Genomic DNA, 14,876 nt, shown 5'->3' with positions numbered 1-14,876 from the left:
TCCACAGGCAGGCAATGATTGTGAGATTAAATGTGTAAACGTGAGACAGCACTTTGCATCTGCCCACTCTAAAGGTTGTGCTGGGACTATTTCTCGTTGACCTTGTCCGAAAGCAAGTGCAGTGGGGGAGTCTGTTTGCACTTCATCCACTCTGAGGGGTGAGGTTTGCACCTTGGTTATCCCTCCCCACGCTCACTGAGCTTTCTCTCGCACTATAAATCTTTTGGGGTTTGAACGTCTGCCGAGTCGGGTTACCAAATAGCTCCACGTTTCTCAGGACCCTGTAACCCACGCTGGGACTTGGAGTTCCTGCTTTTCTTAGGGGAATCAGTGAGGGCAACAGAATTATAAGTCCATGCCCGCGCTGCATCAGCTTGTCCCGAACAAAAAAAAAAAGTATCGAGCCAATTGGCAAACCTACTATCTTTGGACAGAGCGGAGAGCGTTTAGACACCACTGATCCACTAATGGCTGCCTGCAGATTCTACAATTTGTAATCCCAACTCGGCAGCAAAGTCAGACTCAGAGAGAGCAAGGCCCCCCCCGACTCCCAGCTCTGCTTTTCAGTTTTACCCACGGCTAATTCGGGGGTTTCCCCATTTTAACGTTCCTACAGTCGCAATCGAAACCAAGCTGGGCAAGAACAGAACCGAGGCGGAAGTGAAGAGGTTCACGGAGGAGAGGGAGAGGCTGGAAAGGGAGAAAGAGGAGATCCGAAGTGAGCTGGCGCAGCTGAGGAAGGAGAGGAAGGAGCTGAAGGAGACCCTGGCGGCCTGCACAGGTAAGAGGTGGCAGAGGGCCTGGCATGATGGACACCATTGAAGGGGCTGACGGAATCCATGAGGGATGGGGGCGATACTGGACCTGCTCGCTAATGCCCAGAGACTGTTAGGTGCCCACCTGAGCAGCAGTGATCATCAGATGGGCAATGTGGAGAGAAGTCACATAGAAACATAGAAATGACGGCAGAAGACGACCAAACTGCCCATCCAGTCTGCCCAGTAAGCTTTGCACTTTTTTTTTTTCTCATACTTATCTGTTAGTCTTGGCTCTTAGTAACTTTTTGGTTCTATTTTCCTTCCACCCCCACCATTAATGTAGAGAGCAGTGTTGGAACTGCATCTAAGTGAATATCTAGCTTAATTAGTTAGGGGTAGTAACCGCCGCAATAAGCAAGCTACACCCATGCTTATTTGTTTACCCAGACTATGTAATTCAGTCCTTGTTAGTTGTTGTCTGTATATAGATCCACTTTTCTTCATTCCCCCTGCCATTGAAGCAGAGAGTTATGCTGGATATGTATTGAAAGTGAAGTATCAGACTTTCTCCCCTGCCATTGAAGCAGAGAGCTATGCTGGATATGCGTGAAATATCGGTCTTTCTCCCCTGCCGTTGAAGCAGAGAGCAATGTTGGATTTGCGTGAAGTATCAGACTTTCTCCCCTGCCGATGAAGCAGAGAGCTATGCTGGATATGCACTGAAAGTGAAGTATCAGTCTTCCTCCCCTGCCGTTGAAGCAGAGAGCAATGTTGGATTTGCGTGAAGTATCAGACTTTCTCCCCTGCCAATGAAGCAGAGAGCTATGCTGGATATGCACTGAAAGTGAAGTATCAGTCTTCCTCCCCTGCCGTTGAAGCATAGAGCAATGCTGGATTTGCGTGAAGTATCAGACTTTCTCCCCTGCCGTTGAAGCAGAGAGCTATGTTGGATATGCGTGAAGTATCAGACATTTTCCCCTGCCGTTGAAGCAGGGAGCTATGCTGGATATGCGTGAAGTATCAGTTTTTTTTTCTCCCCTGCCGTTGAAGCAGAGAGCTATGCTGTATATGCATTGAAAGTGAAGTATCAGGCTTATTTGGTTTGGGGTAGTAACCGCCGTAACAAGCAAGCTACTCCCTGCTTTTTTGTGAATGCAAATCCTTTTTTCCACGTTTCCTCTTGCCGTTGAAGCTTAGAGCAATGTTGGAGTCGCATTAACCGTGTGTATGTTTATTGAATAAGGGTATTATCTCCAGGCAGTAGCCATCATTCCCGCGAGCCACCCACTCTTCATTCACGTCCTCTAGACTTTATGGATCCACAGTGTTTATCCCACGCCCCTTTGAAGTCCTTCACAGTTCTAGTGTTCACCACTTCCTCCGGAAGGGCATGAAGCTCACAGTCCTGGTAAAATGGGCGAGGACCTTAAAAAACACGCTGGCAGAGTGGGAGGAGTTAGGTGAAGTGGAAGAACAGTGGGCTAAGCTACATGGGGCTATAGTAATGCCAACAAGTCTTTATGTTAGAAAACTTTATTTATTTATTTAAAACCTTTTTTATACCGGTGTTAGTGTGAACATCACATTGGTTTACAATATAACAAAATGAATAGAAAATACAATTAACAAGGGAATAAAACAGGTGGGCGAAGAGAAACGCAGGAAAGCAGCATAGAAAGATCGTACAACTGGTGTAGAGTTCTTAACATAGGTAACTATTGGAACATATCATGTTGGATAATTTCATGAATGCTAGTTATTATAGAAAACTGATCTCTTTATAGCATTAAATATAAAGCAGGGATAGCGGCTCAACAAAGCAACAGACATAAACGCTAATATCCCAAAGGTTTAGAGTATTATATAAACGTGAATTCACAACATCATATAGAATACTTCTAATGAAAGACCTCATACAAGGCATACAGTGATCAGTGCTAATTAGCATCAAGGTATACCGCCAATATAATCATGGGTCTGTGGTGTGCTGATCAACTTTTTTTTCCCTTTTTTTTTTGCCTTTTTTTTTTTTTTTTGAGCAAAAAAAAGGGAAAAAAAAGTTGATCAGCACACCACAGACCCATGATTATATTGGCGGTATACCTTGATGCTAATTAGCACTGATCACTGTATGCCTTGTATGAGGTCTTTCATTAGAAGTATTCTATATGATGTTGTGAATTCACGTTTATATAATACTCTAAACCTTTGGGATATTAGCGTTTATGTCTGTTGCTAGTTATTATATACATTATATACATTATTAGAACATAAACCGTATCAATAAGAGAAAAAGGAAACGGATATTGTTCTCCAAAGAAGCGACTGAAGAAATGAAAGCACAAAGATCGGCATTGAAAAAGTAATCACCGGGAAGAACATTTCATTGAGCTGAAAGGGATGAAGAAAGAAATTGGGGTGGGAAAAGCACAAGCAGAAGAGAAGGAAGCTAAAGCAAGAAAGCGAGGCGAGCAGACACTTCTCAGATACGCTGGAGAAAGAAGGAAGATCACAGCTGGACCTGTGAGGTTAAAAGGTGACCCCAAGGAGCTAAGTGTGGAGAGATGAGGACAGAGCAGGAATGGTAAAGAAATATTTCTGTTCAGTATTTGCTGAAGAGGACCTTGGAGAAGGACTGCTGATGGCTGGGGGTGGGGTGGATAGGACTCGGTGTTTGTTTGGAACTGGAGACCGGAAAGTGGACAAAGCCACAGGGCCTGACGGGACTGCATCCTAAGATGGGTCTCTTGAAAGACCCGTTCAGTTGATCCTCTGAGATGGGAGTGGTTCTATGGGATTGGACAGAGCGGAGGCTGGAAACTGCAGGGTTGCTTATTTGTACTTTGCTGCTGGGAACATTAATGGAGAGTCTCCTGAAGGTAAGGATGGTGAACAGGATTGAAAGCAGCATGGCTTCACCAGAAGCAGATCATGCCACACGAACTCGGTTGATTTCTGTGTCTAGGGCAAGGACGTGGACTGCATGGGATTGGATTTCAGCAAAGCGTTTGATACGGTGCTGCATAGGGGGTTCATGAATACAAAGGGCAGGCTGGGGGTGGGTCCCGGGGTGGAGGACTGGGTTGGAAATCGAGTGAGTGGAAGCTAACAGAGGGAATTCACTCTGCGGAGAGAGAGGGAGGAGATTATTGGAATGCCTCAGGGATCAGTCCTGGGGCTGCTTCTGTTCAATAATTATTGTAAGCGATATCACAGAAATGCTAGAAGGAAAAGTCTATCTTTTGTGGATGTCACTAAGATCTGAGCGAGCGGCCAAAATGGAGACGTGATCCAAGAAAAGTTGAAGGTTGGTTAAATGCTTGACGTGAAGATTCAAAGCAAGAAAAGGATGAAAAATCGTGGAAAATGTTATAAAGAATAAAATCAGAAAACATTTAGATAGACATGATTTGATGGGACACAGCCAGCACGGATTTATCCAAGGGAAGTCTTGCCTCACAAATCTCCTACAATTTTTTGAAGGGGTTAATAAACAAGTGGATAAAGGTGAGCCAGTAGATATAGTGTATTTGGATTTTCAGAAGGCGTTTGAAAAAGTCCTACATGAGAGGCTTCTAAAGAAAATTTACATAAAAATTTCCAAGCTTTTCTACATTCTTGTAAAAGCAGTTTACGCTTGTAAGATGACGGAACCCTGGCTGCCTCAACTTGGAGCAGGTTTTCCGGGCGAAACGGATAAGTCCACTCCCTGATAAACTCATATGGAGTGTAGAAACTAGTGCCCTGTAACCAGTCCTGCATAGGTTGTAACAAGCAGGCCAAATTGTACTCTCTCCAATTTGGGCACGATAGCCCCCCTTGTGCGTAAGGGCGCATCAGAGACCGCGATGACACTCGCGCCCGACGCCCACCCCAAATGTAATTTCGTATTACCCGATTGATTTGTTGTATCTCCCGCTTTGACAACCAAAATGGTAGCTGCTGTAATACGTAAAGCCAGCGTGGAAGCTCCATCATCTTTAACAAGCTAATTTTTCCCATTATAGATAAAGGGAGCGAGGCCCAGATCTTCAATCTGCTTTCCATTTTCTCTAGTAATGGTCGAACATTTGCCTCTCTAAGTGGTCCCACTTCCCTGGTTATTTGAAGACCCAGGTACCGCATGGATTGTTGGACCCAGCGTAAAGGAAATATCCCCTTCCACCCTGCTCTGACCCCTGCTCCAATATCCATGGCCTCGGATTTCTCCCCATTTATCTTTAGCCCAGCGAATGTGCCAAATACCTTCTGATGAGTCAGTACCCTTGGGAGCGAAAGTTGTGGGCTAGTTAAGAATACTAAAACGTCGTCCGCAAAGGCGGAAACCTTAAATTCCTGTGCTCGCAACCGAAACCCAGTAATAGCTGGATCTTCTTCAATTTTCCGTAACAAAGGGTCAATGGTCAGGATATATAGTAATGGGGACAAGGGACATCCCTGTCTCGTGCCCCTATGCAGTTGAAAATCTTCTGACACATGGCCATTGGCTATAATTGCCGATTTCGGGGAATTATATAGCATTTCAATGCTGCGTACTATGTCTCCCTGGATCCCATACCTGCCCAGGACCGAAAAAAGATAAGGCCAGGACACCCTGTCGAATGCCTTTTCGGAGTCGAATCCTACTACTAGAGCAGGAATTCCATGATTGTTACACTCCTCCAAGGCTATGAGCAGCTTGGTGACATTGGTACTGACCGCCCTTCCCCTCACAAAGCCCACTTGATTTGTTGTAATTAAGGAGGGCAAATATTTTTGTTTCAAAATTCAGCAGAGATATCGGTCTATAGGACGACGTGAATGCCGGATCTTTTCCCGACTTCTCTAAAACGGTTATATAGGCTCTGGTGAAGTCCACAGGAAACTGCTGTCTCTGTTGTGCTTCCTTAAAAAATTGCAATAGATCCGGGGCTTGGAAATTTTTATGTAAAGAAAGGCTGGGCTATCCAGGGCAGACCTTACAGTATCTAACCTTCAGAGGTAATCCCTTGTTTGAAATAGGGATGTCCAGTCCGGTTTTCCGAACATGGGAACAAAAAGGATTGATTAAAATGGAACAGCTATGGGATGAGGGAACGGGCTCTGTGCGGAGCTTCAGAGATGTACAAGACACATTTGGTATAGACTCAAAGGATTTCTATGCTTATCTGCAAGCTAGACATTATATGAATACCATGCACAAAGCGTTGGGAAGGGGACCACAGGATAAGATATTAACGGACTTTTTTCGGCCAATGGATAAAAATCTGAAATCATGCTCTGACTTTTCAAGTGCATTATGAAACTTACGACAGGAAGAGACTTTGTTGGAAATACAGAAGAAATGGGCGGATCAGGCTGGGATTTGTTTGGCCACAAAAGCTGTCGCACAGATCTGGCTGGATTGTTTGCAAACTACAGAAAACGTTCGATTGCGTGAGACAGGATATAAGGTACTGCGCTGCATGTATATGTCCCGCACCAGACTGTATATGGCTAAGATAAGTACCACGGCCATATGTTTGAAATGTACTCAAGACCCAGGGACATTGATGCACAGCTTGTGGCACTGCGATAAGATACAGCGGTATTGGGAGCAGGTGACAAAAGCCTTTAGCACAATTTTATTACATGCAGTGCCTCAAACGCCGGAAGTGTGTTTGCTTCGTTTCTTTCCAGGCACTATGGACAGGCTGCCAGATTGGGACCGAATGTTCCTGAGGAAAGCATTGCTAGTGGCGCTCCAACCCATACTGGCTGAATGGATTTCGGCAGAAAGGCCACGAGTGGAACAGTGGCAGACCAGGCTCTATAAGCTTTTGCATTTCGACTACCTGACTGCGAATTGTAAATCTCCAGACGCAAAAGCAACCTGCCACAGGATTTGGAATAAATACTGGAATACTCTGACACCCTCCATGCAGGACTGCGTCAGGACTGGGACCATTCCATGATTTTACGATATAGAAGTGAGAGAGGTGATTAATGGAAGTACAGATCCTCGGGTGGGAGGGAGGGAGCGGCAATAAAAACATAAAATACGGACTACAACATGGTATACATACAGAACCAGTGAGCAGCCAATTTCTGTACTAAATAACAGTTGTATGTACGCCCCTAAGTATCTGTAATTTGGTATAGTTATGTTCTATTGGTTTGCATTGTTTCATAATAAATATATGTTAAAAAAAAAAAAAAAAAGAAAATTTAAAAGTCATGGGATAGGAGGCGATGTCCTTTCGTGGATTACAAACTGGCTAAAAGACATGAAACAGAGAGTAGGATTAAATGGACAATTTTCTCAGTGGAAAAGGGTAAACAGTGGAGTGCCTCAGGGATCTGTACTTGGGCTGGTGCTTTTCAATATATTTATAAATGATCTGGAAAAAGGTACAACGAGTGAGGTGATCAGATCTGCAGATGACACAAAATTATGCAGAGTAGTTAAATCTCAAGTAGATTGTAATGAATTGCAAGAGGACCTTGCAAGACTGGAAGATTGGGCTTCCAAATGGCAGATGAAATTTAACATGGACAAGTGCAAAGTGATGCATATAAGGAAAAATAACCCTTGCTGTAGTTACACAATGTTGGGTTCCATATTAGGTGCTACAACCCAAGAAAGAGATCTAGGCATCATAATGGATAACACATTGAAATCGTCGGCTCAGTGTGCTGCAGCAGTCAAAAAAGCAAACAATGATAGGAATTAATGGAAAGGGAATGGTTAATAAAACAGAAAATGTCATAATGCCTCTATATCGCTCCATGGTGAGACCGCACCTTGAATACTGTGTATAATTCTGGCCACCGCATCTCAAAAAAGACATAGTTGCGATGGAAAAGGTACAGAGAAGAGCAACCAAAATGATAAGGGGCAAGGAACGACGCCCCTACGAAGAAAGGCTGAAGAGGTTAGGGCTGTTCAGCTTGGAGAAGAGACGGCTGAGAGGGGTATGATAGAAGTCTACAAAATCATGAAAGGACATGAACAAGTTAATGTAAATTGGTTATTTACTCTCTCAGATAATAGAAGGACCAGGGGGCACTCCATGACGTTAGCAAGTAGCTCATTTAAAACAAATTGAAGAAAATTATTTTTCACTCAGTGCATAGTTAAGCTCTGGAATTGCCAGAGGATTTGGTTGCAGCAGTTAGTGTAACTGGGTTTAAAAAAGGTTTGGATAAGTTCCTAGAGGAAAAATATATAAATTGCTATTAATGAATAAGCAATAGTAGCTTGAGATTTATTTAATGTTTGGGTACTTGCCAGGTATTTGTGACTTGGATTGGCCACTGTTGGAAACAGGATGCTGGGCTTGATGGACTCTTGGACTGACCCAGTATGTAATATCTTATATTCTTATGGGGTGCAGAAATCAGAAGGAGCTGTAGGACATAGTGGGAGAGAAACTGGTGTACACTGATTAGGAGAGAGACCCTGGGGGCAATAGTGTCCGATGACCTCAAGGGTGTGAAATCATGTGACAAGGAGGTGGCTAGAGCTAGAAGATTGCTGGGATACATAGGGAAAGCCAGAACCAGTAGAGGAAAGGAAAGACTTATTGATAATGCCACGGGACAGGTCATCGGCGAGGCCTCACCTAGAATACTGTGCCCATTTCTGGAGGCGGCATCTCAAAAAAGATAGAGAGAGGCTAGAGTTCATCCAGAGAGAGGCAACCAAAATGGTGTGGGTTCTGGATCTGAAGGCACACGAGACTTGAGGATCTAAATATGGATATCCTATAGGAGGGGAGATATGATAGAGACAAGCCTTTTCTTTTTTTTTAAAGGAAAGGAAGTTCTAGAAACAGGGGACGTGATGTGAAGCTGCAAGATCAGAGAATGTTTTTTCAGCAGAAGACTGGAATACCCTCCCAGGGGAACAGAGGGAGGCAAAAGTAGCAAGGGAATTAAAAAAGGTGTGGGATAAACGCAGAGGGTCCCCGGTGGCAAGGAAGGCAGAGGGGCAGCCTGCACGGAGCGGCAGTGGGTACAGCCTGAGAGCCCGGGTGAGGGACACGGTGGAAGGGGGTTCCTGGATGGGTCAGTTTTCTGTGACTAGGAAACAGCAAAGCGTCGCGGGTGAAGCTGCCTGACGTTCACATGTAAAGGAGCGAGAGAGAGTTTGCCTTCGCTCAGGAGTAACCTTAGGAAACATTTCTTTACAGGGGGGGGGGGGGGGGTGGATGCATGGAACGGCCTCCCCTGTGGAAGTGCTGGAGACGGAACCGGTGTCCGAATTCAAGAAAGCCTGGGATGGGAATGATAAAGCCAAACGAATCGCCCGGGCGGGCAGGCCGGATGGGCCGCGGGAAGCGAACGGCAGGCGACGCAGCAGAGAGGTCCCCCTGGGAAGGAGCCCAGACGTAGGGGGGGGGGGGAAGGGGTGGCAGGGGACGCCTCCAGCTCGGAGCACAGCTCTCAGGAGGCTGTAACGGGCCAGGGGTCAGAAGGCCTGGTGGCGACGCAGCTCGGCTTTCCCTTTCTCCCTTCTCTCGTAAGCCCAGAAACGTTTTAATGTTGTAGACAGGTCGCGGACCCCGCGGCTCCTGAGGAGCTCAGAAGCTTACGGTACCGAAATGCTTCAACGGCAAATGAACAGCTCTTAAAGCTTGGGAGGGCTTGGAAAGCGACGAGAGCAATGGTTGATTGACTCGGGAGGGATGGGATCACAGGCCCCCCCCCCCCCCCCCAGGTCTGATTTCTCTGTTTCCGTGGCAGATAAGATGGGTGTCCTGGCTCTGGAGGAGAAGCTGAGGGACGTGGAGGAAGACTGCAGGAGGAAGGAGGGCCGGCGGGTGGACCTGGAGCTCAGCATCGTGGATGTGAAGGAGAACCTGAGGAAAGCCGAGGCTGGGCCGGTGACGCTGGGCACGGCCGTGGACACCACCCATCTGGAGCTGGCCAGTCCCAACGTGAGTATGAGGCCACCTTCTGGGCCACCCGGTCCCGCGGAAGAAGACCTAGGGGGCCCGGTTGTAATCAACTCCCCCCCTCCCCCCCTGAGAATCAGACTGGGAGTAGCTGTTTTTAGGATGAGAGACCCCCCCTTACAGTCTGCCGAATAACTGGGAGCAGCAGTGTAGGTAATTGTTATTTTGGGGTTACATTTCATTGGCCGGATCAGTCCGTACAGGATGCCCGTAAAGCGAACGACACAAGAGGAGGCCCCCACTTTTAATATCCTGCTCCAGCGAGCTGGGAAACCGGTTTCCAACATGAAAAATGGCTCAGTGCTTCCCTTCATTCTCTGCAGCTAAACTTAGGGGGATTTCCAGCTGGATTTAGGGGAAACTTAATTCTGCCCCGGGAGACGTCACTTTTTAGGTCTTAAATTTAGCTGCCTCAGGAGCATCGTTCAAAAAACGCTCGGCACTTAGGGTCCATATTCAGTGCCATGTAGCTGGATATCTCTGGCTAAAGGCTGACCTTTGAATATTTGGGGCACTTATTCCGCTAAACCTTAGGCAAATAATATGGGGACATTACAGGAACGTTCCTGGGTGGAGCCAACGTCTCTGACTGACTCTGCTCGTACCTTACAGCAGTCCTAGCTTTCAGATAGCTGGGGATATCTAATGGTGGGGCTGAACCAGTGAATATCCACCAAAGTTAGCCGGATAACTTTGCAAGCTGGCCAGTGGCTGAAAATTCCCCTAAATTTTGTAGCCTAAAACTTAGGCACCTAACTTTATACCTGCAAATCATTTAGGTGGTTTAAGGTTTTGTGCCGAGTGCTGAAAATCAGTGCTAAGTGCCTCTCCGGTCATTCCCCGCCCTAACACCCGTAGCCCAAACATCTTTTTAGGCTCCCGCATTCAGGAGCTCAGCCCTGGTCGTCTTGCGAAAGAGCAACTGAGCCCGAACGCCTTTCAGAGCAGAAAGCTTAGAGGTGCAGGGGACCCCGCAGGCTTCTGATCTTCTCTTGCGCTCCGGACCCCGCAGGTGAAGGTCCTCGGCCTCGCCCACCTTCACGACGCGTCCCCCGTGAACTCCGCCATGGCCATGAAAAACAGGCCGCTGTCGATCATGACGGCCGGGAAAGGGACCGTCCTACAAAAAGCCAAGGTAAGACCTCGACTGGCTGGGAACGATCGTCGCCCTGTGATTGGCTGAGGAGGAGCCGTGCTCTGTGATTGGCTATGGAAGATCAACAAACTCCTTGCTGATTGGGGCAGGGCTCCTTTTCTCGCTGCGAAGGTACAGAGGACGTCGCCCTTCATGTGCCGAGAGAGTCACGGGCTAAGATCCAACCGTTGCCCTGCGGTGCTCGCTCTGAGGGCCTCGCTAAGCAGCCTCGTGCTAGCAGAAGAAGTGTGGGGGGAGGGGGGAGAGAAGGGCAGTATTTTACTCAACATTAGTGGCACTGCCGAAAAAGGGACGGGAGAGGATCTGCTCCTGCGGTCAGGCCCACCTCCAGCCCCGAGGCGGCTCTCCGTGGAGCTGCAGTGCCGACACACAGGACGATGCAATACCGTGTGCTGGCCGCTGCGCACGGCTCAACACGCGATCGGGCGCACGTCCATCATCCCCGATCCAGTTCGGGGATTAACGCGTCCAACACGCGCGTAGCTAATAGCGCTCATCGCATGGAAATCCAGGTAGATGAGGCTATTAACTGACCCCCGGCCATCCAAAACATTTTCCCCACGGCCAATGCGCCATCGCAACACGGCAAATGTTACGTCGACCCGGGACTGCCGGTTAAGGTCATGCCACGCTCAAGGGCGTATTCAGAAAGAGAAAGAGAAATCCTGCTTTCCGTGAGTCCTCCTAATAGTATCCTAGCAGTGCTACGTAGGAGGAACCAAATAAGGCAGTATTTAGTTTAAAAAAAAACAATTTTTCAAAATAAAAATAAAATTCTGGACGCCCAATACGCACAGAAGGTACGCGGTCCAGGCCACGAATCTCGTGCGCGTCTCTGCCGGTAGCGGGAGAAAACGGGCGCTCGTACACCGAGGGTCCGTTTTCCCAAACCGCACCGACAGCCGCCTCTCCTGTGCGCCCGACGCCGAGCAGGCGCTAAGAGACGCACATTTGTCCCTAGCGCCTCCTTCTTAACGCGAGCCCTCATTTAAATATTCGATTTTGCGTCCGGCAGAGCTGGCCGGGCGCGCTTCAGGAAAGCCCCCGTTTCCCGCGCACGCGTTCATTGCATCGGCCCGACAGCGCCGGGTATCGGAGAGAAACGAGGAGCTTTGCAAGAGCGCTGGCGTTTCCGCGTGCTGAGCCTCCCGCTCGCGGCCCCAGGTCCATTTCTGGCCCAGCTAAACGGGACCGGACGGTCAGCAGCTTGGTGATGTCGTTGTGGGAAGCTGGAGATGTGCAGACGTCACGGGGGGAGGTGCGACTGTGTAAGCTGGACAGCAGGGAAAAGGTTCTGGTCCAGAGAGAGATCCTGATCGCTGGTTGGGGGCGTAAGGAGAGGATTGCCGACGATCTGGGTGTTGGCGCTCTTTTCTGCTGTATTGGCACATAGGGCGAGTGATCGGGTAGTCAGGAGGAGGGACTGGACGGGTGCCCCTCCGGTGGTAGCGCAGGGTACCAGGGTCGTCTGCTGCCGTAAACCTCCTCTTGAAGGTTTCTGGTGACAATCCAGCAGGCAGATGAAAGCGTAGAGGGAAGAGCAAAGCCTCAGGGAGTGTGTAAAACCCTTTGAGGACCAATGCGTAATGTAATCTGCGGCACGGCAGGACACCGAGGGCACTGGATCACGCTGGGCTGCCGCTCTGCGGCACTGCAAGCCACTTCCAGTCCTCCAGGGCCACAGACAGGAGGGCGTTTCAGGATATCCCTCGGGAGTCTGCAGGGGGGGTAGATTTGCGTACAGTTGGAGGCAGCGCACATGCACAGCTGGCTCATGCATATTCATGAGGGATAGCCTGAAAAGCCGGCCCAGCCCCTCTCCAGGACTGGAAGTGAATGCCACTGATGCTGAGGTTAGAGAAGAGGGCAGGGAGTTAATTCTCCCGGGATCTAATCCCTGGCCCTGCGGCAGTCGTGCCTTTGCTTCCTCCAACCCCCGGCTGTCCGGCTGTGATTAGGTAATGAAGGTGTGTGATTTATTAGAGTGGAGAGATGTTCGTTTGATAGCGGAGTGGTGTCATCCTCATCACAGAAAATGAATACCAGGTAACGTGGGGGGGAATTCAGAGTGGGGATCAGGTTGCATTTAGCTGATAGCAATAAAGGGGGCACTTGAAATAAGAAACATCCTTTTTATCTGAAGTCACTGTGCGTTTATTTCCTTACCAGGAATGGGAGAAGAAGCAGGAAGTCAGCTAGGACAGCCCCGGCTCCCAGGAAATAGTGAAAAACAAAAAAAAAACAAAAAACAAACTAGAACTGAGTGTACAGAGAAAACGAGAGCCCGGCGCCCAGCCCTGCTCCGCTTCACCCTGCGACGATAAAGGCCACAACCTGGAAGATCCCCAGCTCCCATCGCGAACTGACGCCACCGCTGGACGGAGGCCGATAACCTCTGCCGAGGGACCGTGCTCGCTCGCCGCCCTTCCTGCCCGGGGTCGCTGCCGCGCACGGGGAAGCCCGGCAGCGGCCTCACGTTTCCTTCCATCCGGTGCTCGTGGATCTCTGGCGCAGCGATCTCCGGTAGGTGGGTCACGCGGGGGGCAGCCCCTTGCTGCGAGCCCTCCGGCTCGATGGGCTTTCTGGCTGCAAAGGCCGAGGGATTTCCTTCTCCACGCAGCTGTGAGCCCAGGAATACCTCGGCTGTTCACCTGCTGAGTCTGTGGGAGTAAGTCTGGGTCCACCAGTGGGGTGGCTGCCGAGTGAACGGCTTTAGCGTTCGAGGGGGGGAGGGGGTAAAACGTACAGCAGAATACATTGAATATGTGAGTGTCAGCAAGGAAAGGGAGAGAACCCAGTGACAGGTTGCAGACAGAGGTTAGAGCTGGGGGTCCCTCCGGATGCAGGTGCTTATGGTTGCATTCCCGCTGCCGAGCCGCACGTGGACACCTGCACCAAAGTAGGGAACATACCAGTCTTTGAAATCAGCCTCTGTAAATGGGACGCTGTGCAGCTTTAAAATTAAAATGGGTGGCGCAATGGTGCCATCTTGTGGTCAGTGCCGAGATTGTAGCTGTAGATTTCACCTGGGTGTACATTTCCATTTGGCCTTCCTTTTAAAGAGACGTTAAATCCAGGTTAATGCTGCCCCCCCCCCCCCCCCCCCCTGCTATTTGAGAGATACTATAGCTGCCTGTTGTGCACATGGATCCCACATTTGAGGGGGACCTTCATTGCTTGTCTGACTGTCTAAAAAAAAAAAAAAAAGGTTATTTTGCATGTAAATAAACGCTCAGAGATAGCAGCCTGCCGGGACGCCTTTCTCTGCTCCAGGTTTAAGTGACTGCCTGAAATCACCTATCAGAAGCTTCTTAGAAGACTCAGGACCTGCCACTCACAAGATCAAGAACCTGGAGATTTTCAGTCAGGAATGTTTTTGTTAATATTGGCATTTTGTCAGCAAAAGATTTCTAGTGAATTTAGAGCTGGTAAGAAGTGTTACATAGTAACCTGAGGACCGTCCTTTTATCCACCATCCAGGATGACAGGAAATGGTAAGACAAGAGGTCGCCAAACTGCACCATCAATGTTCCTCCACCCTGACAACCAGGGGAAGAGGCACGTTCCTGCTCCCTGCTGAATCAGTCCTTGGCACCTCTCTGAGACTGCCATCAAAGCTGCCAGTTAGTGCCAACTGTGATGGTGATTGCAGGGATGTGAATAGTCAATAACTGAGATCAGCAAATTATTAAATGATGGCAGATAGCAAAGACTCATTGTGCCTGTCCCCTGATCCCTCCAGTCCTAGAGGTGACAGGCTCTGTATCCCTGCGCCCATCCCCTGATCCCTCCGGTCCTAGAGGTGACAGGCTCTGTATCCCTGCTCCCATCCCCTGATCCCTCTGGTCCTAGAGGTGACAGGCTCTGTATCCCTGCTCCCATCCCCTGAGCCCTCCAGTCCTAGAGATGACAGGCTCTGTATCCCTGCTCCCATCCCCTGATCCCTCCAGTCCTAGAGGTGACAGGCTCTGTATCCCTGAGCCCATCCCCTGATCCCTCCGGTCCTAGAGGTGACAGGCTCTGTATCCCTGCTCCCATCCCCTG

At 48.9% G+C, this 14,876-nt stretch overlaps 1 protein-coding gene across 1 annotated transcript in view; it reads left to right on the top strand.

The window, feature by feature from the left end:
* Positions 1-14,083, top strand: part of AFAP1L2 (actin filament associated protein 1 like 2) — a 220,492-nt gene extending 206,409 nt beyond the window's left edge. Inside the window, exons 16-19 of the mRNA XM_029610465.1 lie at positions 617-781; positions 9,465-9,658; positions 10,689-10,811; positions 13,002-14,083. Of these exons, the coding sequence (XP_029466325.1) occupies positions 617-781; positions 9,465-9,658; positions 10,689-10,811; positions 13,002-13,031 (512 nt within the window). The 3' untranslated portion in view covers positions 13,032-14,083. The remainder of the gene's footprint in view (positions 1-616; positions 782-9,464; positions 9,659-10,688; positions 10,812-13,001) is intronic.
* Positions 14,084-14,876: the final 793 nt, after the last annotated feature.

This window comes from Rhinatrema bivittatum, chromosome 7, assembly GCF_901001135.1.
Source record: "Rhinatrema bivittatum chromosome 7, aRhiBiv1.1, whole genome shotgun sequence".
Lineage (NCBI taxonomy): Eukaryota > Metazoa > Chordata > Amphibia > Gymnophiona > Rhinatrematidae > Rhinatrema > Rhinatrema bivittatum.
Note: the sequence above shows the minus strand (reverse complement) of the source record. Positions and strands in the feature narration are given on the sequence as shown.